At 37.1% G+C, this 26267-nt stretch overlaps 1 protein-coding gene across 9 annotated transcripts in view; it reads right to left on the minus strand.

Moving 5' to 3' along the window:
* PPM1B (protein phosphatase, Mg2+/Mn2+ dependent 1B) overlaps nt 1-26267 on the minus strand; it is a 67986-nt gene that overhangs the window by 21550 nt on the left and 20169 nt on the right. For 4 of the 9 annotated variants that reach the window (XM_075496286.1, XM_075496284.1, XM_075496280.1 and 1 more), the window contains exons 1-3: nt 15676-15811; nt 3973-4836; nt 1957-2074 (exon numbers count right to left, since the gene is read on the minus strand). In XM_075496286.1, the coding sequence (XP_075352401.1) occupies nt 1957-2074; nt 3973-4818 (964 nt within the window). In that variant the 5' untranslated portion in view covers nt 4819-4836; nt 15676-15811. Of the gene's footprint in view, nt 1-1956; nt 2075-3972; nt 4837-8124; nt 8149-10736; nt 10896-15675; nt 15812-26267 lie in introns of those variants that run through there. The other 5 variants (XM_075496285.1, XM_075496281.1, XM_075496283.1 and 2 more) reach the window with 5 other exon arrangements.

Raw genomic sequence — 26267 nt, forward strand, 5'->3', positions numbered from 1 at the left:
TGGGTTTGATGCCTTGGTTATCCTATCTCATATGTGATAGTGCTGGAGTCCTGTATTAGTAATTCTCATCAAATAGTCATAAGAAAGGAAATTAAGTATTTTACCTCTACAGATTATACACACCATGCTTTCCACACCTGGAAAGTTTCTGGATCCATGTTGAGAAGATCTGGTAGTCACACCTCCTTTCATAAAAAAAAAAAATGCTCAAGCTCAGGCAGTCAGTGGCCAGAGCTGTGGTTTATGTCATTGAGACCTTGTTACAGTCTCAAGATGGTGGCTTCATGATGGTTCTGACCTGCAAAGTCCCAAACACCTTGGCACCCAAATTTAAAATTACTTTCATGGAACTCTGACGAACAGTCCTGTAGACCGCCAATATCACATTTTTCAACATGAGCACAGAAAAGTACCATCAGGACAGCAATGCTATAGTATAAAGCTAAACCACTGGTCTCAGCACGTGGAACAAACACATCTAGGAAGGCTACACAACTCATTATCCATCTACAAAGGGACTACCTCTTCATGAAGCACAGTTCAACTTGGATCTAGTGATCAGAATATTCTAGCCCAGGCCTGGAACAAGTCAGGCCTGGAACAAGTCATTGTCTTCAGTAAACCCTTTCCTCCCTTGAATACTGTTGCTGTAACAGATAGATCCAACAAATGGGTTAATAAGTTGCATCACCATAAGTGGGTGACAGTGCTTCAGTACTCTTCTGATGAGATTACAGAAGTCTGAAGAATTATAACAACAAGGCTTTCAAAATCTCTAATGACTGCTTCTCTCCAATGATGCTACTTCACAGTATTATCCTAGCAACATTTGTAACAGCAAGACAAACTGTTCCAAGAACTCAGTTATTTTCATGCCTGGGTTGCTTCTGCAAAAACCTCTGCCAACATAAGAACAATATTATAAAAATGGCAAACTTCCAATATAAGCCCTGAATTTCAGTCAGTTCTGCCAAAACTGAGCTATACCTGGATCACTAGAATAATGGAGAAGATTGAAGAGATCGGGAGGCCACTACATACAGCTGTCATCAGACCTTAGAACAGCCTTAACCACTGATAAAAGATTTTAAATCAGAAGCAACAGTTTGAAAGCCTGCTTCAAATGTCAGTTTTTCTGACATTAAGAATGCTGCAGAAAAGCAACAAATATACAAAGGCAAGTCTTTCATTCTTAGTCAAGCTAACTTTCCTTTCACTGTTTCTGCTTAAGGGAAGAAGTTGCATTCAACTTTTTGGATAAGTAAAAAGAGTTATAAAATCAGTGACTAAATGAAACTGGTTAGGAATTAAGTTTAATCCTCCATGAAAGTTCTAGATTATTATAAGGTTTTTATTCACACATACACTTAGTAAGCATTCAGAATCCAAAGGGATGATTTAAAGCTCTTGTATTCGTAAGTATTTTGATCATTTATACTCCGTTAAGTTTTTGCAAAAGTGCATGTAAAAAAAGTTGTCAGTGTGGAAAAAACTCACAGCTGTGTTAAACAGAAGCAGTTAAAACAGCTTGGATAATTAGATTAATTAGTTGTCTCTTCATGAAAGCCCAATAACAGCTTTTTCTTTTTGTCAAAAACTTTCACAAAAAAAGGGAGCACATACCACAAGTATACTTCTAATGATATTTTATAAGCAAGACATTAACAATATCACAATTTACTTAGCTGACATAACACTCTGCAAGGTCAGTGGTTGCATTTTGACCTGTAAAGATAGAAGTAAAAACCTAAAGCTCACATTAAGAAAATGTTTGTGGAATACCAGGATAAACTAACCACATAGCTTTAAACATTTTTCCTGACACACAAAAATTCAGACTTGTAACCAGGCCTGAATTTGACCCAACATATAGTGGCATCATGGCTTTCAGGGTTTTTGTTTTCACGCTCCAGAAGGTTATGACAGCATTTCTAACGAACAAAACAGAATTCTTACCTTCAACCCGTGATTCCAAGTACTTATCCAACTCGGCATCTTTTTTCACTGCCTCATCTGAGACCTTAGGAGCATTTGAAAAACAAACTAGTACGATACTCATGTTATCACGACTCCCCTATATGACAAAGAAAAAAGAAGAGTTAGAAACTTTGGTCTTATTTTTCATTTTTCTATTCTAGTCACGTTATTACTTGTTCCAAATACAGTACTAAAGATATACCTGGGAAAAAAGAAACCTTGCAATAAAACTGTATTTTGATTAATAAGAACCTCTAAGTTTCCCAACTAAACTACTTGCTAGAATTCCTTTCACTGATTTTTATTGCACATTTAGTCTTAAAGTTTAAAATATTTAATGGACTTATTCACATGTCAACCATTTAAAAATAATATCAAGAAAACAGGTCAGAAATTAGACAGTTGTTTAATGTTACCTTAAGCCACGTTAAAAAACAACTCATGTTGCAAAATGAAATGCACAATACTTATCCTACACTACTAGAATAGCTAGCTCCAGCTACTCATGTATTTCAGTTTGAGAGCATTCATGTAAGACATTACATTCATTACAAATCTGTTTATCAGAATGGACTTGTGTCATACATAGCAACTTGAAGAAAATAAGTACAAAATATGAATTCATTTAGTACAGCCAAGCTGACCTTACAGACTATCATGTGCTCAGCAACATCAGCCAACAGCTTTTTCAGATACCAACTTTAATGCCAGTTCTTCACTAGTAAGCTCTGATACCACTTTCCTACTCATATTTAATTTTCAAAATTATAAGCCACAGCAAAATTTAAAAACACTGTGTCTACATCTCTTACAAGGAGATCCAGTAGAACCATAATTTAAACTCCCGGTTTGAAATAGAGATCTTAATTTTTTTTTTTTTGGTAGAAATTTAAGTGCCATTAGTCACTGCATATTATTTCTGTGTAAATCCAACCTATCAGATAGTTCCCATCATCTATCACAACTCCTCCTTCTCCTGAAGAAATTAAATAGGAATCTGACATTAGAATAAATTCCTTCAGAAGTACTCGGGAATTATTCTATGTTCCCTTTCGTACCAAGGGGACACCTGTCTTTTACAGCAGTTAATATTATGTGGTACAATTCACATCCTGAAGACAGAGGACAACATTCTAATATTGTTACAAACTGCAGAGATCCAGGATCTGACTTCATAAAATAAGCACGAGGTCACGGCTCAGTTTTACTGAAAGTACACTAGTGACCAGCCAAGGCTGGTCAAGTGCTTGGCCAGAAAAGTCACGGCATTTAAACCAATCATACAATGTATGGTATATGCTGGAATACAATCCTATTTCCAAAAAAATATTACTTACCCTTTAGTGTTAGAATTCTGAATTTTACTATTTTCCTCAAAATTGCATGTTTGGTCTGTGGCCTAATGAAGGAACTCTATTCGCACTAGTAGAAGTTGCGCTTATCAGGGAATTCTGGAAATGGTACGCCTATGAAACATTTGTAGACGGCCTGTAGTTGCTCCAAAAAACCCTCTAAATTTGAGGAGTACAAGCAAGCTCAGATGCAAAAGTAGTGCTTCTCCATCTAAGCTACAACAATGAGCTGAGGACACCACTTCAGATGACAAACCATACCTTGAAGAGATGGTGCAAGCACTGGTTTTATGCAAAGGATATGAACACTGCCCAACTTGAAAGAACAACAAAAAAACCCAAAATACCTGGCACAGAATTTATTAATTTTAAAAATTTTGTATTTGGAAACAAGTTTAGAGCTGGAACTATATGCAAGCGTTATTTGAGAAAATAATAAACCTTTATTTTAACTATCACCTCTCCAGGCACAAAGAATAAGGCTGTATATTCTTCAGCAAGGATATATAGCCAAATGGGTACAGAAGTTTGAGGGAAGGAAGAGGAAGCAGGGGAAGAGTAGGCCAGGAACTGCTGTTAACACTGTACCCATCTAAACAGACGATCATTTTAGAACAGCTGCTTGGAGAAAACAGTTACATACCTTATGTAAACAAGTGTCCACTACCCAATTGCACACTTTTTCCAGGTCATCTGATACTTCAAGTCTAGACTTAACAAATTCACAGAGCTCTTCATTGCTCATTACATCCCAGATTCCATCACAAGCCAAGATGATAAACTCATCTTCTTCTGCCCTTAAAATCTCACAAACCTCAGGCTCTGGAGAAACAAGTTGTTCTGTAGGGCCTTTACCATCAACACATTTGTAGTCATAGTCCCCCAGAGCTCGAGAAACTGCCAATGAACCATTAACACGCTGAATCATTACACTGCCTCCTGCATTCTGGATTCGCTCCTTCTCCCTTGGGTTGCAAGGTTTGTGATCCTGTGTTGAAAAACAGACTTGTCCATTCCTATAGAGAACAGCACGTGAATCACCACAATTGATAAAGTATACATGCTCAGGTGAAATCATAACTCCCACTGCTGTTGAGCCACTTCTGTCCATGCCATTTCTGAGGTCTGAGAAATTGCGCATATACTCATCAATTTTCAAAAAGCCAGTTCTGATTCCACTCTTGACATTTTCCACTGAAGGTTCAAGAGCAGATCCAGGTTTTTCTGTTGCCCTAAAGTCTTCATTGTTAGTGATGTGTTCTAATAAGTGTGTGGAGCAATAATTTGCAACACGAGATCCCGCGTGACCATCATAGACAGCAAAAAAGGACCAGTCCTCTAAGCCATGGGGAATACCTACAACAGCTGTGTGAGCATCTTCCATTTCCACTCTCCATCCCTGCATACTGCTGAGGCCATAACGCAAGCCATTCCCTGCACCATGAGCATTATGTTTTTCAGTTTTTGGTTTATCCAAAAATGCACCCATGTTTATGCAATATTGAATCTGGAAAACAGAGAAGAAAAGTCTTATTTATAAAACCACCACTCCATATAAACTTTGTTCTCCCTTTCCTGTGTTTCTTCTTTATAAAACAAGTGATAAAGCATGCACGTGTGCAGAAGTCAACAACTGTAAGGGGGGGGGGGGGGGGGGAGTAATTAATAAATGACATGAATGAAGTGTGAACTTACAGACCCCTCTCTGCTTTTTTGGTAGGGTGTTGTGTCTTTTAAAGAGCTACTGTATAAAAATTAAAGGCTTTCCATATGAAGGCAGGGTAGTTCACATACCTTTGCAGCCCTGCCAATTTTGTCATTCTCTGCAGAAACTAATTCATGCTGGAAAAATAACAACCATATGACTCCTAGTCTCTTTCCAGTTTTACTGTAGCATGAAGAAAAGCTAATACTTCATAAATAAGAACTGACTGGTCTTACTAGCTTTACTACTGTACTACTTCTGTATTCTTGTAAAGCATGGCAAAAGTGACAATAGGGGAATGTAGACCATCTGCCAAAGGAAACAAGAAGGCAAATCCCACTTCGATCCAAGAAAACTTCTCACAGAATTCTCGTAATAAATTATACTTAGTCCTTTGTAAAACAACATTTCCATTTTTACCATCTCTAAAAGACATTCATGTGTTTACATGTGATTTTAAGTTCAAGGATGCATTGATCTTATTTTTAAAATGTATCCAGTTACAAGAGATATGAGCTATATAAGGGAAGAAAATAATCCACAGAAAGTTAGAAGTTTTTCACTATCTGGAGACCTACTTCAAAATATATGAAAACCAAACATCTCCAGAGAGCAAGCTTGCAGGTAAAATGTGAGTAACCTATGTTGAAGGTTTAGAGGACTTCTGACTTCCTCTCCTGTACTAGACTACCTTGCACTTTACTAAGTCAGCAGAGAATACATTCTTTAATCCACAGATCCCATAGTACTTTCCCTGAGACCTTCAGAAACTCAGACACCACTACCTCTGATCATGCTAAAAATGACTGCCCCATGAAACCCTTAGTGACTGGACGTGAAAATTATAGCAACCTTCACCCAAAAAGAATTTGATAGAATTCTGCCATGACTGATCCTGAGCAGTCAGTCACTAGGTCTGTGACACACTAGTACCCACCAAGCCTGCAGAGTCATGATAATCTAGTTCTGGTTTAAGAGTTCATTACCAGGTCAGAAAAAGAGGCTAAGAAATCCTTACTTCTGCCATTCCCCTCACCTAAACACATTTTCAGCATAGATAGTTTACTCTGACAGGAGAGATGAAAAGAATAGTACAATGCAATGAGGAAAAGATTACAGTTAGATTCTGCACCCCACCTCCCTTTTTAGGGTAAACTTTAGGACTTTCCTCCAGATAATCCAGACTTCTTCTACAGTGACCTCCATGAAGTGCTGAGGATCTCCAACATTCCACAGACCCCAACAGTTTGCTCACCAGTTATGCCTCTTTTGAAATGTATCTCCCACTCTTAATTTAATACAAATTTAGAAAAACTTCCCCAAATACTGCAGCAACTCCTTATCTGGTTTACTTTTTGTCTAGTTTTACTGTCTGTCTTAATTCAGGTTTAATGGCCTTTAACTCAGGTGCTACTAACATTATGCAAAAGGAGCAATGTGGTTCTGTAAGAGACTGAACATCATACAACTTGTACTTTTTCTTTAAAAAAAAAAGTAGATAGCAAGCACCTGGCTAATTCAAATCAACTAAGAAATGCCAGAATTTAAACAGCTCTTATGTTTGAGCACTATGCTATGTTCTAATTACAAGTCTTCAAGTTATCTGTTCTGACGTGGAATAAAACACTAATGAGACTCCAGGTTTAGAAAGATTTGCTAGAGAAGATTATTTCTTAAACATTCAGCTAGAAATTGAGGTTTTGCATGGACAGCATAAGTTATAACACAAGTCTTGTACTTAGTAAATTGTCTTAAGCACCTATGGAAAAAAAAAAAAAAAAGGAATTGTGTGACACCAAATAAAGTGTCCTGAGCCTTTTATGCTCTCCAAAATGGGCATTCCACGTACAAAGTACACATCCTCAGCTGCAGAACCTATAGTAAACCCAAATTATTAAGAGAACATGTTCAAAGGTTGTTGCCAATTTGATTTTACTCCATATAAACATAAAAATAGTCCTCAAACTGGATTTTATAAAGCAAAACCAGAAGTACCAATTTCACAGATAATGGTACATCTAATACAAAAAAGCAAGTTACAAAATGACTTCAAACCCACATCTAACGTTCTCAAAATACTTTCTGTACTTTTAACAACTTGAAAAGTCATTAGGCCCTTTCAAACAAACTATCCATCCTAAACTTCACCCACCTTCCCAATCAGTTCAATTTCTTATTTTCTAAAAGAATTTCATGCACAAGAAACCACAAATATTATCTTTATTTTTTATCTCTGTAGTCACCATCCACTAGCCTCTAGTTACATTACCTGGGATAGCACAGACGAAGATAAAATGACTACACAATCTTATGTTATGCATTGTTAAGCTTCACACTGTATGTAATTTGCAAGTGAAAGTAGTAAGTTACATTCTCCTCACAATTATTTGCATCATTATTTTTCCTTCTTTATCTGAAAGAATATTTACAACACTGCGAATCAGTGGAAGCAACACACAGCAACAGAAATGAGGTATTCATTACTTAGTGAGATACACAGCCAAAATGCTTTTCACAACCCTTTCTCTTGAAAGATCCGATTTTGCTTTGGAAAAACCAAACAAAAAAGAATCAGTGTCAAATGGTGTCATAAAAGCAAACCAAGGCACTGCTACACACCCCACAAACAAGTGCTCTTAGTGCTCTCAACAACTGATGTTCTCAGTTAAGAGCTGAACAAGTTCTACATGGTTTAATAGTTCAACTAATATCAGAAAGGGAGATTTGTGAAAGGATTTTGATAGCTGATGACCACTCTTCGCAAGTTACACAGAATATAAAACTATTTTAAAAGTATACAAAAACATTCTTACCAGTAAAATGTAATACACGACTGAAATGCTGCCAAAATGACAGAAGTCCTCCAACACTTCAGACCTTGTATGAGATTTCTTTAATTGAGTTAAGTATGTCTTTATGTTCTTAAAAATCAGAAGTGTGGAATAAATCATATGACTGAGTAAGGAAAAAGATCAAAACCTACCTAATTGCAAAAGCCTGTGAGCTTAGTATTGAGTGTTGCATTTTATTTATATAAAATATACTGTTTAAAAAAACCCACCAAAAGCACATCCTGCATCTTAGCTTTACCTATTTCATAAGTAGCTTCACTTCTTACAGCACAGAAGGAGTGAGAAACTGAAAAGAAAGATGATACTATTCAAGATTATATTCTTGATATTCTAAATATCCTATTTAATATTACAAGTCTTTAATAAAGGATGCAGAGATTGACTTGCAATCAGTAAGAAAACAGGAAGTTTAGGAATCAACTTATGGCTTGTCCTATAAAAGACTCCAAACATGTAGAAGAAGAAATCTTTCTATCACTGGGTATATTTATGTAGACTATATAAGGCTGCAACTGGTTTGAAGACAAGCTGAAAAAGTCAAGCCATTTAAGTGATCATGGAAGAAAGAAACAGTGATTTCACCGACTCATTGAAACTCAGGTTTTCAAAAAAAATTATCAGTGATAGGCACAAAGAAGACTTAAAATGGATGAACATCTGTTCTGTTAAAAACTTCATTTTTAACAGTAACAGCTTTTAGCTTTTTAAAAATACTAGGAAGTTACAGAAAACAACAAGCAAATGACATGGCATACAGGTGAGTACAGTATATTCCTATCAGGTGTTATGCACAAATGTAATCTGAACTTCATATCTACAGTGTCAACACACACAACTATCTCTAGCAGTAAACTCAGCTGTGTATTTACCTATATACAAATTGGTTAAGTAAATCAGAGACATTTTAAAGAAATTTGTGGTATCATACCAAACTTTACTTTTTAGCAAAGCAGCTTTAAAAAAAACAAAACAAAACAAAAAACCACCAACCACCAAAAACACTCAAACAAAACACAACACAACAAACAAAACACTACTTGTTTTCTTCAAAATGAAAGGTTACAAAAAGAAAACAGTTCCACTGGAAAAATAATATCCTGGTACTCACATCTAGTTTTGTCCCTCTTTTAACATCTCAGGCTAGATCAGAAAACAGACTTGAGCACCTAAAACTGGCCTGCAAAAGTCCTACAGAAGGCAAAGCCTATCACAGGTCTAACCTGGTGTTTCCATCTCTTTTATCTAGCCTAGTGTGTTTAAAATAAGTCAATCTTGACACAAGCACCTAGATAACATTTAAGTCAGGTCAGAATTCACAAGTTACAGAATCATACAACGATTCATGTTGGAAGAGACCTCTAGAGCTTATCTAGTCCAAACCCCTATTCAAAGTTCAATCAATATGATATCCAACACCAAAAATGGCTCAGGCTGTTCAGATCCTAGTCAAGTTTTGAACATCTCCAAGGTGGAGATTCCATAGCCTCTGAGAAACCAGTTCATGTCTGATCACATTCATAATGAAAACAGAACTCCTATCAGTGCAACTTGTGTCCTTTGCCTCTTAGTCTTTCATTACACATCTCTGGGAAGAGCATAGCTCTACCTTCTCTACACCGTCCCATTACATAGTTGGAAGACAGCAACTGGATCCACCCCGTGGCCTGAGAAAACAATTTAATTTCCTTCTGGTGAAAATATTTACTCCACATAAGATTATTAGCTGAAACTTTCAAAATCTGCAAGATCCTATCTACTGTAATTCCCAAAACTTCCTTGGAAATGGAGAAGGCCTTAGTTCTTATCCATGCTCCACAGACTATTCCCTAAAACAGTATATATGCTTCAGATCAAGAATGGGAACCTAGGATTCCCTTCTTCCAGTAGTCTTCCCATCTCTGGGAAAAATAAAAGAATAAGAATAATAATTAAAAAAAAAAAATCAATCACCTGGTAAGTGCCAATAATCACCAAAGCTCAAAGGCTTTTGGAAGGCCTTTAGAGGAAGAAAATACTGGCCTTCCCCTGCTCTCTGGCAATGGAAGAAACTGAATCTGAGCAATACACTGCTAAAGCAGTGGGGTCTAGCTACCGCTCTACTGTACACTCTTCATCTCTAGTTTTAAATCAATAGTTAAGCCATTTCCAAGAGAGCTCAGGACTGTTAGTCTCTAACAAAAGCTGACATGCCTTTCCTAGGGCAAAGACCTAACCCAAGGCTTACTTCTCTGAAGTCCTAACATATATTCTTCTCTGATGTTTCCTACCTGATACAAATCCTACGTGAGGTCCTTATCTCATCTACTGGGAACATAAGCAATAATTCAGGCTCAGGAAACCAAAGACATCTACCATTTTGAGGTATGGAAGTATGAAGACAAAAGCCATGTCCTCTGACACGCAAGAAAAATTCATGATAAGTATCCTTTTCGCCACTGCTACACAGTGAAGACTTTCTTTGGTATTAGATCAGCCATATAGTAAAGGGTCTTAAAATCAGGTCTGTGCATAAGTTTGAATTTCTCCGTTTAAAAGAAACAACCACACCCACTGATTTTCTCCCAAGATCTACTTATAAAATGGCAAATGGTCCTTGCTCAGTTACACAGATACTCATGATTTTCTACTACATCATGAAGGGGAAACAGGCAGCTACTTCAAATAAAAAGTATGCTCCTTTCCATATAGATTTAACAGGCAGAAATATTTACTTGCTGCTTGTCATGAAGGCAGCCAAAATGTAATTAGATTATAGAGGTCTAAAAGCCATAATCAAAGTTTTTGTAGATACTATAAAATAATTTTCAGATCACGTCAGTTTCAAAGAGAACATCAGAACTAGACTAATACCTTGATGGCTAACAGTCCCAAAGGCAATAAAGTATCTTTTCATATAATGAGAATGGTCCAACATCAATCTTTTGGGCTTAGGTCATAGAAGTGTACTGTAAAATGTCTCTTCCTCAGAAGGAATCACTCAACGGGCCAGTCATTTTTAATAAGTCAGTGCTGTGGAAAAGAAACAGTGCCAGAGTTTCCTGTTACAAAACACATGTGCTCCTGCTATAAAAAAAGAATGACGTTTCAACAGAGAAAATGCTGCACTAGATATTAAAGATGTAAGTGACGAATAAATAATGAAAATATCTGTGACGAACAATTTCAAAGCTTATTGAAAGGGCAGGAAGAAATAACTTTTCTGGTTTAAGTAAAAAAATCAAACTTAGCCTTGGTAGAAAGCTCCTCTGTCTCCATCTTACACTCTCTCTAGTGTGTACGTATGTGTATTCATATGCTCTACACATTACATGCTGCAGATAGTTTTGACATTCACAAAGATTCTCTGTACCCTTCAATTTACACAAGAAATAGAGTGATAGAATATTGTAAGTAATCTTTTACTAATCTTGTGTTTACTTACAATATACTATCATTATACTATCATCATAGTTACATTATACTATCTATTTATACTATATGTATACTAAGCAAAAGTTCACTTGATGAGTGAAACCAGCTTTAAAGATCTTTATTTTTGATCCCAGAAAACTTGGGATCGCTTTTGACTGACTGACCTTAAAAATGCTGGCACTACATAAATTTGCATTAGGCAAATAGTTATTGAATTTTTGAGTAAGAGCTCTACTTGTAGCTTGGCTATAACAGCTACTCTGACTACGTAGCCACAAGTACTGGCAGAGTCAAAAAGCAATTATTGGAATCGAAGAATGAGATCTGAATATTCTACTTTCACTTAAAAATGAACTACATAAAAGGGCAGTGATTATCATTCATGTCCACTTGCTAGGGAGTTTATTTGCTTTGGGGGGGGGGAGGCTTGTTTGTTTTTAAATAATCTGTGGCTATGGGAGTCACCATCAGGAAGGGTCTCAGCTGACCAAAGATACTGGCACAAAGAAATTAAGTATCAATATAAACCCTTAATATAGAGCCTACTATCAAAAACTTTCCCTGCCAGGATGACATGAAAGAAGCCCAAAAGGCTTTTAAACCAGGAATTTCAAAAATTTTGCAAGTTATCCCCATCACCAGGCAGAATACATGCCTAGGAGCTACAGCTGTAACTTTGAAATGAATTTCTGTATCTCTATTGTTACAACAGTTGGGGGAAAAGAAACAATAACAAAAAACAAACAGAACACACAACATGCCCCCACCATACTACTTTTAAACCAGCAAATTAAAAAGGAGATGAAGATTTGAGAATGTGCTTCAGCTACTTGAAACTGGTCTGGAGGTACAAAACAAATCACAGGCGTAATTTAACACTGTGGATTCACATCTATTTTCAATGTCAATAGCAATACCTGAAAACATTATCGCTTCTGCTCTGCCTCAGCTACTCACCACTACATTGTGCCAGCAATTTCTTTTCTTTCAGAACTGCTGGCTGAGACATTTTTGCCCTTATTCTTTGAACTGTTTCACTGAAAAGGTGCAAAGTTAGCTTTAGTATTTTGAAGCTTTGTGACTTTGACTGCAGTGGGTTTAGAAGCCAGCAGCTTAGACAGCAGATCCAAGGGGGCAGTAACCTTCAACAGGGAAGACAGGAAAAAATAGAAAGGAGCACCAGGAGCTAGATTAAGAGCTACAACCTTTTTAGCTATGTTGTTAACACCAGAAAAACATACATGCTTGTAGTCTTTTCAAAGGTTCATTTCATATTCTGCTTTCTTGCACCTTACTAAAACATGGATGAAGCTAGGTAACTGCAGATCTTCAAGCTCAGCTTATATGGCAACCGTCTGTCTCTCATGGACGAGTTGCACGCTTCTATGCTGTGGCTTCTTATTTTTCTGGAATGCAGTTTGGTAGGTGCCAAGTTAGAGATCATACCTCAGATATTCAAGGTGAACTTCACAGAAAACTTGAAAGTGGACTCTGAATCTACCTTTGCAAGCACAGCATGTAGTACAAAGCCATCAGTGCCCAAGTTGATGCCTCATTTTTACAGTCACCAAGCCTTTATCATGCAGCTTCACCCTTACATAAGTTGCAGAAGTCAACTTCACGCAGTTCTGTGGCCAAATGAAAGCTTAAAAAAAGTGCAGTGTTCTTCCTAGTTAGCTACACATAATTCTCTGCCAGTGTGATTTCTGACAGCAAGCAGCCCTTAGTTCACTTTGGCACCACGGCTAGGGACTTACTGAAGAAGAGGAATGCAGTGTCATTCTCAGTAAGAAACACTACTGTAGTCACTCTGTTCATTAATGTCACTCATCTTAGTTTTCCTGGTATAACTTCAGGTTTTCTTTACAAAGATTTCCTCCAAACACTATGAAGTCTGGGAAATTCAATCCCCTTTGTGATCTGCAAACAGTTTATCTGAGTTACAGATTAACCATACAAGAAGTGATATGTAAGATACATAAATACCCAGACTCGTTCACCAAGTACAACAACATTGGGCCCAGACAGTGCAAAGCAAACAGACTATTGCTTCTAGCACCTCCATGGGAACAGAATGAAGGCTAAAATCTGTAAGAGCCAAGGTAGCTCTGCATAAGCCAGTATTCGTGCTCTTGTACCATTTTCTTGAAGTAGGAGTTTGGTGTACTGGCACTCGAGTGAAATGGGCCTACTTGGTTAAACCAGCTATTACCTGTTCAGGCTCATTAACCCTGAAGTAACACTTTATCCTTAACTCAAACTCTTCAACGCAGTGTGGCTTTATTATACTACCCAGAAGACAGGGCTGTACTCTTGGTTTATCCCTACTGACCATCCTATGACAAGATTTATATCCCATTATACTAACTGAAATTCCTTTTGTTTGCCTGTATCTGCTCATACTTTTTGTAGCCAATAAGCATGTTCTCACTTCCTTACTGGGCTATTCAAAATGATGCACGTGTGGCACTTGGATACTAGAGAAAGCAATGATTCTTCCCTAATAGTTATTTCTATGCCAAATCTTTTTTTTTGTTCTCTAAATTCAATGAGACCCCAACTGTTTTGAGTTAAATTTAGCTTGCTCTTTTCAATCATCAATCTAACCACCACCAGCCAGGTTTTTACTAAAGAAATAGCACCTAACATTTTGAAGAAAGAGAGCCAATGTTTAGCCAATACACTATTGGTATTAAAATTGAAGAATTTTTTTTTACTCATTAGCATGAAGCAGTATGTGACTAAAAATGAGTTCTCCCTTATTTGAAATTTAGGCATTTAAAGACAACTTCTTTTCTTACCTTTGTCAATGTTTGTTTACCAAAAGCTTCAGATGCATTTTTGTGAGAACAGGGCAGCAATGAATCACCAATTCATATCATCAATAAATTGTTCCTAAACAGGTCTGAAAGACCAGAATAAGTGTTCTGCAGCAGGTCTGCAGAACCACAGTAAAACACTAAACCATTTATTTACATAATTGAGGGGTGACTTGTTGTTTCACACACAAATCTGAGGAAGTCAGACACAAGAGTTGGGCTTGATGAGTGCTAGAGGTCCATTCCAACATAAATTGGTCTATGACTTGTACAGTATAAGAAGAGTTGTGCCTTTTTTACAACCTGTTACATCACTGCAAATTAAGTACACACATTCAATCAAGATGACAGTAACAAAAAAAAAACCAACCATCACAAACCACATTTGAACTCTTCTTTCATTGTAGCAGCAGAACAAACACCACCACCTCCTTGGCACAAACCTGTCACTGACCTATGCATCATCCAACTTCAGAGTAAGACGTATTAGACTGCTTGATACCAACAGTCCAGACTCTTGTCCTGCCACTATTGACAAGTGCAGCCTAAGGCAAGCAACTCTTCCTGTCAAAGATACTAAAATGTGAAATCAAGACCAAAAGGCCTTAACTTGATCATAATTCTGCAGATTCAGCATATCCACTAAAGCTATTCCATGGGTAGTCTTCAAAACACATACTCCCTGTTTAAAAACAGAAATAAATTATTCAGAAACATACAAACCAAAATATGCAATCTCTATGACAGGTATTTGTGGTGGTGTGGGGTTTTTTTGTTTTGTTTTGGGGTTGTTTTTTTCAATGAACATAGTTTTGTAGCATCAAATTTATCTTTTTTTAAAAGAAGTTAGAGTAAAAGAACAATAACTTTTAGTTCCCTACACATGAGTTTAGAAGATAGTGATTGAGTAGTGGGACAAGAGTTATCTCCATCATTGTCAGATAAAGTTATGATACAAAACCAGCAGACAAAACATTTTCACTGACCTGGAAGAAGACATCAACCTTTACTCTTGAAGAGGCAATTCAAGAGCTGAAGCTACAGCGGACTTGTAACAAAAATTTAGATATTTTCTGTAACTGACTAAAAAAGGTAACTTAAGCAGTACTGCTATTAGCACATTTAAGGAAATACAGACCTTGACGGGAAAAAAGCCACACACAGACGGTAAGCTGATCTCAACACACAGTGGGCAAAACACTTCATGACTTTGACTGACTGACACCGTACAGTGTTTTGTGTGAGAAAATACCTTCCTCAAGATTTGGGTGAGCATACATTTAGGTGTTGACAAATTACATTTTTTTTCCCATTTATTAGCAGTGCTTTGTACTATAGCAGAGAGAAGCTATACTTGAAGTTATATTTCCTCCCTATTAAAAATAAAATTAAGCAAAATTCAAATGCATTTAAAGAAGAAGAAACACATCCTTTTATCCTATCTGTTCTGAAATTTCTGTTAAATTCTTGGTCAATTACAAATTGCAAATTAAAACACAGTCAAAGTAAAAGCAATTATACCTTCCCATAAATTTCCAAGTGGCAGAATTTGTTCTTACCTGTAACTGCAACCTTGTCAAGGTTCTAGTTCAGTGCTGAAAGAATTAGTTTACATTCCTGCTGCCAAGAAGCACATAACAGAATGACTTGCAAAACCTTGAGATAACAGTACAGGACACAACATCTGCTTTATTTTGGTATTTCCTAGAAAGAAACAAAGAAAGTAGTTAGCTACTTCAGGTGGTTTACAACAGATATGTACATGAATTTTTTCATGAATACAACTTTTTCCTAAAAAGAAGTGCTTGAACTAAAGTTACGCCTGGATGTCAAAAGACCTTTCAGTACCCTCTCTAAACACCATATGAAAGATTCATCCTAACAAAGAATCAGATTTTTTTTTCCCCTATTTCCTTCACCAGCACAGACTAGCACTTAAAAAGTCATCTAGCCTATTACCTGGTATTCAAGTCCCTAAAATCAGTAACAGAAGGAATAGCATTATTATGTTAGCAGCCATGCAAAAGCTATTTGCTTAATTTTATTCACCTGCTCAAATGACAGAGTACACTCCTTGAGTGTTTGACAAGACTTAAACCCACCAAATGCAGCAAGTATAGTTTGTAAGCTCTTTATTCTGCTTGCTTAGATGTAAAAATGCAGAAGAGTTCAAAACAAAAGCAATAAGCTTCAGTTGCAAAAGTGTTTCAGCTCCTCTGAAATAAGAATAATTACATTTCTTTAAAAGTAGTTTCTATAAAATTAACCATAAATTCAGCTTAAAATGTAAACGTAGCAGATACATCTGAATTGTTAGTTATCTACAAAAGCATCTAGGCATCTACCCATTGTTTTGAACAGGATGCAAATGCCTAAATTTCTTCATGGATCAAGGACTACATACTTAATCTTACAAACCACTGCATCTTAGAAAAGTTACCATGACAGTACACTGGTAGAAGGAACTATCGCAGGAAGAATTCTGGATAACAGCCAGGTTTGTCTGGGGCATGAGGGAAATACAAGCCTTATTGTAGCACTGATGATTTTAAACCGATTACAGCACTCGATGAGCTGAATGAGTGATAAAGGGGACATGCTGCAGACCTTTAACTTTAAGCCCACTGATCGAAGAATAGAGCTACGACAACATTCCATTATGGCTTGCCTCTTCCAAAGACTAAATAGTGCTTTTCAACAACCAAAAAGTGTCACAAGCAAGAAATTGCTCAAAAGAAGGAATACTTTGCTACTGTTTCAAGAAGAATTGTAGGGGTTCAGCAAGTTTTATGCCTGTAACATTACACTGCTGCAAGCCCTGTATTTTCCCCCAACTTTCTCTCTTCTTAGGCACCACAACAAGATAGATGGCTCAAGGAATCAAACTAAGCCAGAAAAAGTCAATTATTTTCTGCTACTTGAGCTCTCCGAACCAGCTTAGGAAATGCAGGATCAGACAAGTGCCAATGCCAGAAATGCAGAACCAGCAGCTGCTGCCGATTCAGATTTGCTCGGAGTATTGTGAAATTACACCTTAAGCAGCATCCACTAAATCATTCATGAACTCTGAAAAAGTATTTTGAAAGAACTAGACAGCAAGTATCCTAAATCATTGTACTGGACTACATGGCAAAAGCCCTCCCAAAAAGGTTAAAGAGTTTATCAGTAAAAAAAGTTGTTTCCACATCCAAGAACTTCAGGACTAAACCAAAACACAAGCAGTGCAGATTCACAAAGTTGCACAAAATAGCTTAATATTTCCTCTTCTTAAATACACCAGTGACCAGGGCAGGAGAATAGAATGCGTGATCAGAACTATGAGGGTGCAAGCGTGCTTGCATGATGAAGTGCTCAAGAGCCTCAGTTCTTCTGACGCTACTCCAGTAGCCTTCAGAAGTTGCTGACTCACAAAAGCAGACCGGAAGACAAGCATTATGCTTCCCAGAAGCAAGAGGCTTGACCCCTCCCAAATTCTTCTACTCTACAGAGGATGTGAGAGCATTCATTAGACAAGGGTGACTTTGAGCTGAGAGACAGGTTGCTTACAGTAGGGTAGATTCAAAGGTAGATATTTTGGGCTAAGAGCATCTTACCCCAGAATATGCTCCCATTCACCCAAATTCTATCTACACTAATTCTCAGAAGTAAGAAATGCAGGTATTTAGTGTCTCAAAACACAAAAATATCTTAAGATATATACTCCACCACTGAACACTGCACAAAGAGGTGACATTACTTCTACTTACTTCTGTACAGTAGTAACTCTTACTTCTCCAAATAAGCTGCACAATTTTTTTCCACAAGAAAAGACACTTGGATTCATGATACAGCTTTGGGATAACAAGCTATTTTATGCAGCCCCCCAAAACTTGTGTGTAGAAAATGCTCACATACACAAATGAAATGGTTGTATCCAGATTGCTAATCATAAGTTACATCACAAGAGTAAAGCTGAATCCTTCCTATTAAAGGCTTAACAAAATTACAAGATGTATTAAGCATTTTATTTGGGCTCCTTAAATCTTTGGGGTAGCTAAACACTTAATATTTGAGTAGGACTAAGTTAGTTCAGTAGTACACTTTTATAATTTTTGCTACTAAGACACCAAGACTCTGCAGTAGAATAGTTTTTAATAAATTGAGCACAACTTAAATATTCCTTGGCTAATAAAGAATTCTAATTTCACCATGTTGACAGCATTTTCTTCAGAAGGGAAAGACTATGCAGCCAAAGCCATCACAAGTAGATCACTGCTAAAGAACTAAACGCAATATTCAATAGGAAGCACATGAAAAAAATTACACAGTCTAGAGAAATCTGAAGAACGCTACCATGCTATTTTACAGAAGGGTAGGCATCAAATGCTGGTCTTCCTGATGATTAAATGCATACTTAATAACCCTCATGGCAAAGCACTAGTGATCCTCAAGCTGAATCCTAATGTTTAAAACAAACAAAACCCACTACAATATCCAGTCCTTTGCAAGTTTCCACACTCTGGTCAGAGAAGTACCAGAAAAAAACCTGGTTTTATTCTGTTCCACAACCAGCTATGACTCTGACCTTTTATGGATAACCAAATCATTGCCGCTTTAAATCCAGTAAAGAAACCAAGCCACTCCCTGAACATCAACAGAAAGAGCTATAATCTAATATGTCATAATTGACCTTATGACATCACAGTACCAGCACTGCTGATAGCCTCCCGCAGAATTGTAAACTGGTTCACGCAGAAGATAGTACAAGATTTTGCAGAAGTAAAAGATACTAGGAGGGAGAAGGAAAAGAGCAATAGCAGAACCTTACCACAGGTTAGCTAGTATACTGCAACCTCCCAATTGCATGTTCCGAACATACAGTAAACATAAGATAACATCCCTCTCCTAAAAGAGGCATTCATTAGGTTACCTGATTTTTCTGGGAATGTAAGAGCACATACTAAGGGAGTGCACTACTTGTGCTGCAAGTTCACGCAGTAGTTCTTCCTTAGTCTACATATATGACAAAGCCCAAACTAAAACAGGAGTTAATTTCTGTGTAATTACTTGAGACAATGTACAACTTTCATCCTAAAGAGAAAGTTGTTCATCCTTTGTAATAAAAGGAGAATGAATTCTCTCTGCATTTGCTAAGTGGTTCTTGGTTCTATACAAAAACATTGTGACTCAACCAAGACTGGGCAAAGCCTTGATTTGTGTTTTTGTGGGTGTGGGGTTTTTCTGTTGTTTTTTTCCCCCCCCTCTTCAAACGTGGAAGCTGCATTAAAATGTTCATTATTACAACAGTTAAAGGAAGGAGAATGAACAAAAGTTTGAAACTAAACACTCTATGAAGTAATTTAAATGCTTTATCCTTTTTGAAGCAGTTCATCTAGTATCACGGTTTTGTAAAAAGTGCAATGGTATCTTTCCACTGCATTTGAGAAGAAACACCCAGGGTTTCTTAAAAAGATAAATGCCTTGAAGTAAATTTACTTGGGGTTCTGGTGAAAATTTAGTTCAGCAGTTTGAAGTTTGCAGTTCAAACTTTTATTGTGAGTTAGTCATTTGAACTATTCAAGGCTGAATTTCCAACAGGAACACACTATATTAGACTAGTATTTTACACTAGTCTAAAAGCTTGATAATACTATGGGCTTAGCATTCTAATTAGGTCCATACTGTTAAATATCACCTCGCAAATGGCAGACTTAAGCTACAGCGTCAGAAAGCTGCCCTTTGATACATCTAGAACGCAGTTAAAAAAGCTATTCTGAACTTTTTTCTTGCAGACCTATCTTTAATACATATTTGTGAGGCACCTCTTTAATTCCTAAATTCTTTGTAATTCTCTTTTAGGTAAGCTTTAGATCAGTAAATTCACATTATGGCTATGTAGATGTCTTGGCAGCAGTGGTAGCTTAAGCAATATTTGCTCTCAGCAGCTTGTTCCTGTTTCCATGCGAATGTCTGTTGCTCAGCCACATAGATAGCTATGCTGGTAACAAGTGACTGCCTGAAGCAGAGACTGCTCATCTAGCTGATGAGTAACTCAAACTCTGTTGAATTATACAAGCAGAAAATGAAGGAATACCAAAAGCCGGCTTTAGCTAGAATTCACAATGCATGTATGCAATCTACATTTGCCTACTGGGAGATCACTGGCAAGCACTTACTCTTCTGTTCTCCTGTAAGAGATCAGAGTTATGCGTAGCATAACTCAAGCACACAAATATGGAATCGTCTCTCAATCAGTTATGCTGGACAGCTTTCCAAACATCCAGTTCCAGGAATGCTGAAGAGAAAGGCCATCTAACATGCTTCAGTAAAAATATTAAAGTACAAAACTTATTAATTTTCAGTTACCTGATCTTTAACTGAAATAAGGAGAAGAGAGTATCTTCAAGAGTTAAAGTGTACTGCATTTATGTTAGTGTTCTTTCGCAAAAAAAAAATCCCAATTAAAACCACGAAGAACGATTGTAAGCAGAGGACTTCTACTTGAACACATTTATTGGGGCTGTTAGGTCTTTCTAGAGAAGAGCTTGCAAAAGCCTCTAACTAGCTTTTATCATATCTTACATTATGGCTATAGTGTAAGTAAAGTTCTAGATATGCCTTCCATGGCAATCCAGGAGTTGCAGATTGAGGAAGATGTGTTCATATTCTGCATAGGTTTGTGTTTCCTGATGGGGATTCAAATTTCCAGCTCAGACACACCCAAGTGATTTGCATGGGCAACATAAGATCATGTTTACTATTACTGAAGTGCCTATCTTTTGAGCACGTTCCTACGGTGTTTCCCCATGAGGTAAATTTATTATCATCTTACTAGCTAGAACGTCTAGGTAGCAATAGCTAATGAGTCAGTTTGCAACCATCTGTCCATGTGTTGCCTCTGAACATCTGGCCTTCAAATCAATGTTTAAAAACAATACAGTCACTCCAGGTGGATTACTTAGATTTTGTAAATATCCATCTGCTCAAAGCAAGCAGAAATCACAGCCTGAGCACTGGTTAAATGTTCTGAGAAAGAATCCACCACACCTGTCATCTGATAACATTACAGGGCACATCTACTCAGAAGTCCTCTAGGCCAAAATAGCATGTCCCTAAACCACACCTCACTTACCACAGAAGTGAACTGTCTCATCCACTCTAGCTACTATAGCAGTATTAAAGAGCATCCAGAGTTTATCATTCCTCTCCCCAGGAAAAGAGCAAGGTGTTAGCAAACTATGGTATTATTCAAATTCAGAAGTAATCCTGCAAATAAAAACTTTCTCTGTTGATTATGCAGTACAAAGGGCTTAGCTCTTTCTTGCTAAGCCTTCCAAGAAAACAACTTAAGTGTAAGACCATAAAGAACTCTTACAGAAGCAGTTGTCAGGAAAATCAGAGAAAGCAACAGATTTCAGATTGGTTAATTCTGTAGCAAGTATGTGCATTTGGATAATAAACTCCATTGTTACAGACTTCAAAACATTGTAGGATAAAGAGGTAAGAAACCTGACATAATTGTCTACTTTCATTGCTAAGACAGCAAAGGTGACTGAGCTCCAAAATTTTAAGATGCTCTAGCTGTAGGATGTAGTCAGGAAGTTTGATATTTTCAAAAGATTGATGTCGAGTCTCTCGTAAGAAATGCTCACAAAGGGGAAGAACAGATTCTCTGCAGAAGGCTACTTGACTAATTCTTCTCTGAACAGTGTTCAGTGATTGTTAAGCCAGTTAACAGCTACAGTTCCTGAAAGTTAATTTTTATCTGGGTGGAAAACCTCACCCTAGCATCTAGTGGCTAGCAATGCACTTAGAACAAGTCAGCTTTTGAATGAAGTCTTGCTACTACCATTGAAGCCAATAAGGAGTTTTTTATCTTCAACACCACATCTTATATTTCTGCTGCTCCTGACAGAAAAAAGCTTAAATCCTGTTTCTACAACATCTCTTTCTGTACAGATCCTGTATTTAGAGCAAACATCCCACGCAGGATTTTCAAAGGCACAATAGCATCCCATTTTGTCTATCAGGAGAATTAAGCCATTACAATATATGCATGTCAACTAATCACATTTTTCCCTATCTTATATGTATAATACACACAACCCTAAGTGGGACCACAAGTATATCCAAAATTTAGAAGGAACTTAAACTCCACAAAGTGGAGTGAAAAATGAGCAAAAAGATCAAAGCTACAGTATTTCAGTTTGCACCAGGTACAGAAAAAACAGTAAGAATTCCCTAATGTTGCTATGTTTGACAATGACAGAAATCAAGTTTTATCAAGTTTATAAGGCATAGCAGGAGTCATTTTTTTTGTTTTGTGGGTTTGGTTTTTTTTTTTTTTTTTTAATATATGATACTGTTGATTAGGGGAAGGACTTCCCCTCTCTCCAAGAATGCTAGTAAGGTTCTCATTCTTCCCTCATCATCTAAGGGTATGTCTTCAGATACAAATGAACTAAAACTGAACCATCACAGCAGATAAAAAAAACCCAAAAAACAAAAAACAAACCAAAACCCCCAAAACAAACAACTTGGACATTGCTGATGTACCTGTGCAGACAGTTACAGGAGGCATAAATTCTCTGCCACACTACTTAACCACTTGGATCTATTTGTGGCTTTTTTAGCCATGTTACCACTTGCTAGGTGTATACACAAAAGGAATTAAATTAAATGCAAAAAAAGGTCATTCAACACCATAATAAAATCACCAGCACACTCAAATCAGTAACATAAGAACACCAGTACTCCAAGTTGCCAAATATTAACACTTACCATGCTATAGGCATTTTGATGTTTACTGCAAAGCACACAACTTGGAAAGAGATAATTCAAGCATCTGTTATGTCAACTAACAGCCTACACACATGCCATCTTCCAAAAGAACTAATTCAAATAATACAGGAACTGAAGCCTCCAAATAGGAATTGTTAAAATACGTAGTTATTTTTATACCTCAATTAGTTTTAGAACATCTTTTTTTATCTTAATCTCTTCCATGTTAAGAGATTTTTTTCTACTTATTAGCAAAGTTACTTCAGTAACAGTACTGTATTAGTATGAAGAGAATCAGCACTTAGAAGTGTAAAGACATCTTAAAATTCTAAGAGGGTCTATTTGCTTAGAAAGTTGCTCCCTTATTGCTAACACAGATTTATCATCTTCCTAAATCAACCCAGTAGAACTAATTTGGTTCACATCAAATAAGGCATATTTCAAAGCATTGTAAGGCAGTTATGAAAAAATGCTTAAGAGAAGCAGCTGATCCTGCATGATATGTAATGATATAATGCCATACTGTAACAGGATCAATATACCTGTAATCACATGATACATACTATTCAATCCATAGTGTGTTACAGAAAGTTAGGTTTCAGATCACAGATGGCTTGTCAGACTACTTCAGAGAACACAGTACTCTCCCCTGCACTTTTATAGCATGCTCTACTTTTCCATCAGGCTAGAGAAACTTTTTAAGAAAAAGTCTGAAGTCTAATTAAAAAAATTACTATCTCTAGGAACTGCAGAGTGAAGCAAATTTCCATTACCTTTTTTTCTGGCAGCAGTCTCCAGTATCGTTGCCTGGACACATGGAATCTTTTTCAGGTGTCTGCATTGAGGCTATCTGAACTGCTTCACTTGTCATCTAAACAGAGGAGTACTTGGCAAGAAGCAGCCATTTGGCAACTTGCAAGCTTAAATACTCAAAGTTTTGTCCAATTAGTACTGCAACTTCAGTTTCACAATAAATCAGTTTGACTCACTTTTAATCAATACAGTTTAAACTCTCGTGATTTGCAATATATATTTCAATGCTGAAGTTTCAAATATTAACTAAAAACTGTTATTTTGCCACTATGTAAGTATCACAATACGTGTCCAACTATACCTGCAAAAATTCAAAGGGCAATTTTATCAATAAGAATGTTAAAACTAACATGCAAGAAGACCATGCCAGTTTTCAAGAAATCAATATTAGAGAGGGTGCTTAAGGGCATTCCAGGCAGTCAGTGCAGTAATGATAGGTCTACATGGACTTGACAGCAAAAAGGATTCCGGGAAGCAAGCATGTTAATAATTCAACATTCATTTTATGCTATTCATCAGGTCAGACATCAGCTGCAGGCAAATTTGAATAACACAGATTAAGACACCATCCCCAGCTCCACCAAAGGTTACGGCTCCTGTACACTGTTGGCTGCAAAACATGCCCTTGCTGGACTGAATGGTGATGGGAACATCTTAGCACAAAGACGCATAAAAGAACACATTAATTGTAGCATGGAGGCAGGCACCCTACTCTGTCATCCCATTTATAGAGGCAACGTGTCAAGATATTTTAAAACAATTTATATCTTCCAAAGCTCGCATCTCAGCCTTGTCACTTGACTACATGTAAAGCTTAACCTGCATGTATTCTATACTATGTTTAACAAACTGCCTGGATTAAACTAGGTATCTGTAAAAAAAAAAAAAAAAATAAAATATCAAGGCTCACAAAGTAATACTCAAATATTCAGGCTTTTGCAGAACATCAACTGAAAGAATCTGATGAATTTAGCAGTTTGAAAAGTAGACATTCAGCTTGGGGATTACAAAGATAATTCAGTAAAACCTACTATATAAAAAACAGAACCACACAGTCACAACAAATTAGAAATAGGTACATGAATAGAAGACTGCTGATCTGAGCCTTGAAATAGGTGCTGAATTCAGCACAATGAGTGCCAATTTCAGTAGGTCTTCACCCCTCAAAATTGAAGAGCTAGCACTGGCAACCAGCTGCCTACATTAATTGCTACTTGTGCTTTCCAGACCCCAAAACATCTCCTACGTCCTTCTGAGTGAGTCCATGTGAATGTCTCCACCATCTGTTCTAGCTGGATACTTTGGCCTCCCCTTCTTACACAAACTATGGCCTCTGCAAGGGACAGCTATGTGCCTCTCCATTCTTCTGAACCACTTTTTCAGTTCCTCCCTTTGAGTGCCATGAACATGATGCTAGCCCAGTCAACAGGACAGTCCATCAACTTTCTCCCCAAGACTGGTCCCACTGGAGGGAATTTCACTTTGTCTGCTACAGGCTTTATCCCCCTAGCCCTTGTTATATCCTCCCCTCTTCCCTGGGGGTGATGCGGGAACGACACAACAAACATTATTAAACATTTTATTAGACTGTGCATGGAAGCTGAAGGCAATGGTATCACCCTGCTGAATGATGTCAACGGCTCCTACCACTTGATCGGTGCTCTAACTTGCAAACAGATGACAACTGTATAGGTGCTTGAAGCTATGGCTTTATTGAAAGAAATGCATCTACCATTCCTTCCAAAATGCAGCAAACCTGCCCTCTGACTTGCAATTATTTCCTGATATTTTGAAATTGACTGGAAATGTCACGCAAGAGCTATAATATCGCATTCAAAGAGAAATTACAACAAGCTCAGCACAGGACCTTACAGTAAGCCAAAAAGAGTTACTAAGACACTGCAAATTTAGTAAAACATTCTATTTTATATCATGCAGCTTAGTGTATCAGTTTTAGAAGTGGGAACACCTATGCTACGCAGAAGACAGCTTTGCACAGTAAACATTAGTTACATGTAGCAATCTACTTAACCATTTTAGTTAAGGAACTCGGCCACAGCTAGCTTACAGGCCTCTGATCATTAGTGTATTTCCACAGAATTATGCAGAAGTATTTAATACTTAATAAATATTCATAATATTCTGTAGGAATAGTGTAATATGCAAGAAGCCAAGAACTCAGAAATAGTACCATTTTGCAAGCCTCAGTATTCATGCTTTTTGTCATCTTATCATGGACAATTTTCACAGTCTTACCTTGAACGTAGTACAAAAGTCAAATTTCTTCCAGATCTTTGTCCTTCTGATAAAGATTCGCTTTAGAGACTCTTCCTTGTATATTAGGGGTGAATAAAGTAGAAGAGCCTGTGAGTCTGAAAGTAGTAAGATGGAAGAATTGACCAATTTCTCTCCTAGTTCAACACAATATTCAATAAAATCTATAGCTCAAGAACTGCTTTATAGCAGCTTCTAGACTGAAACTAATAAAATACACGAACCACAGGAAGTGGCCAAGTTAGTGAAGAAGTTCCTACTTGTCTAAGGTAATGCAGCAAAGGTCACGTGAACGCCTTTCACT

The sequence above is a fragment of the Mycteria americana genome, chromosome 3, assembly GCF_035582795.1.
Source record: "Mycteria americana isolate JAX WOST 10 ecotype Jacksonville Zoo and Gardens chromosome 3, USCA_MyAme_1.0, whole genome shotgun sequence".
Lineage (NCBI taxonomy): Eukaryota > Metazoa > Chordata > Aves > Ciconiiformes > Ciconiidae > Mycteria > Mycteria americana.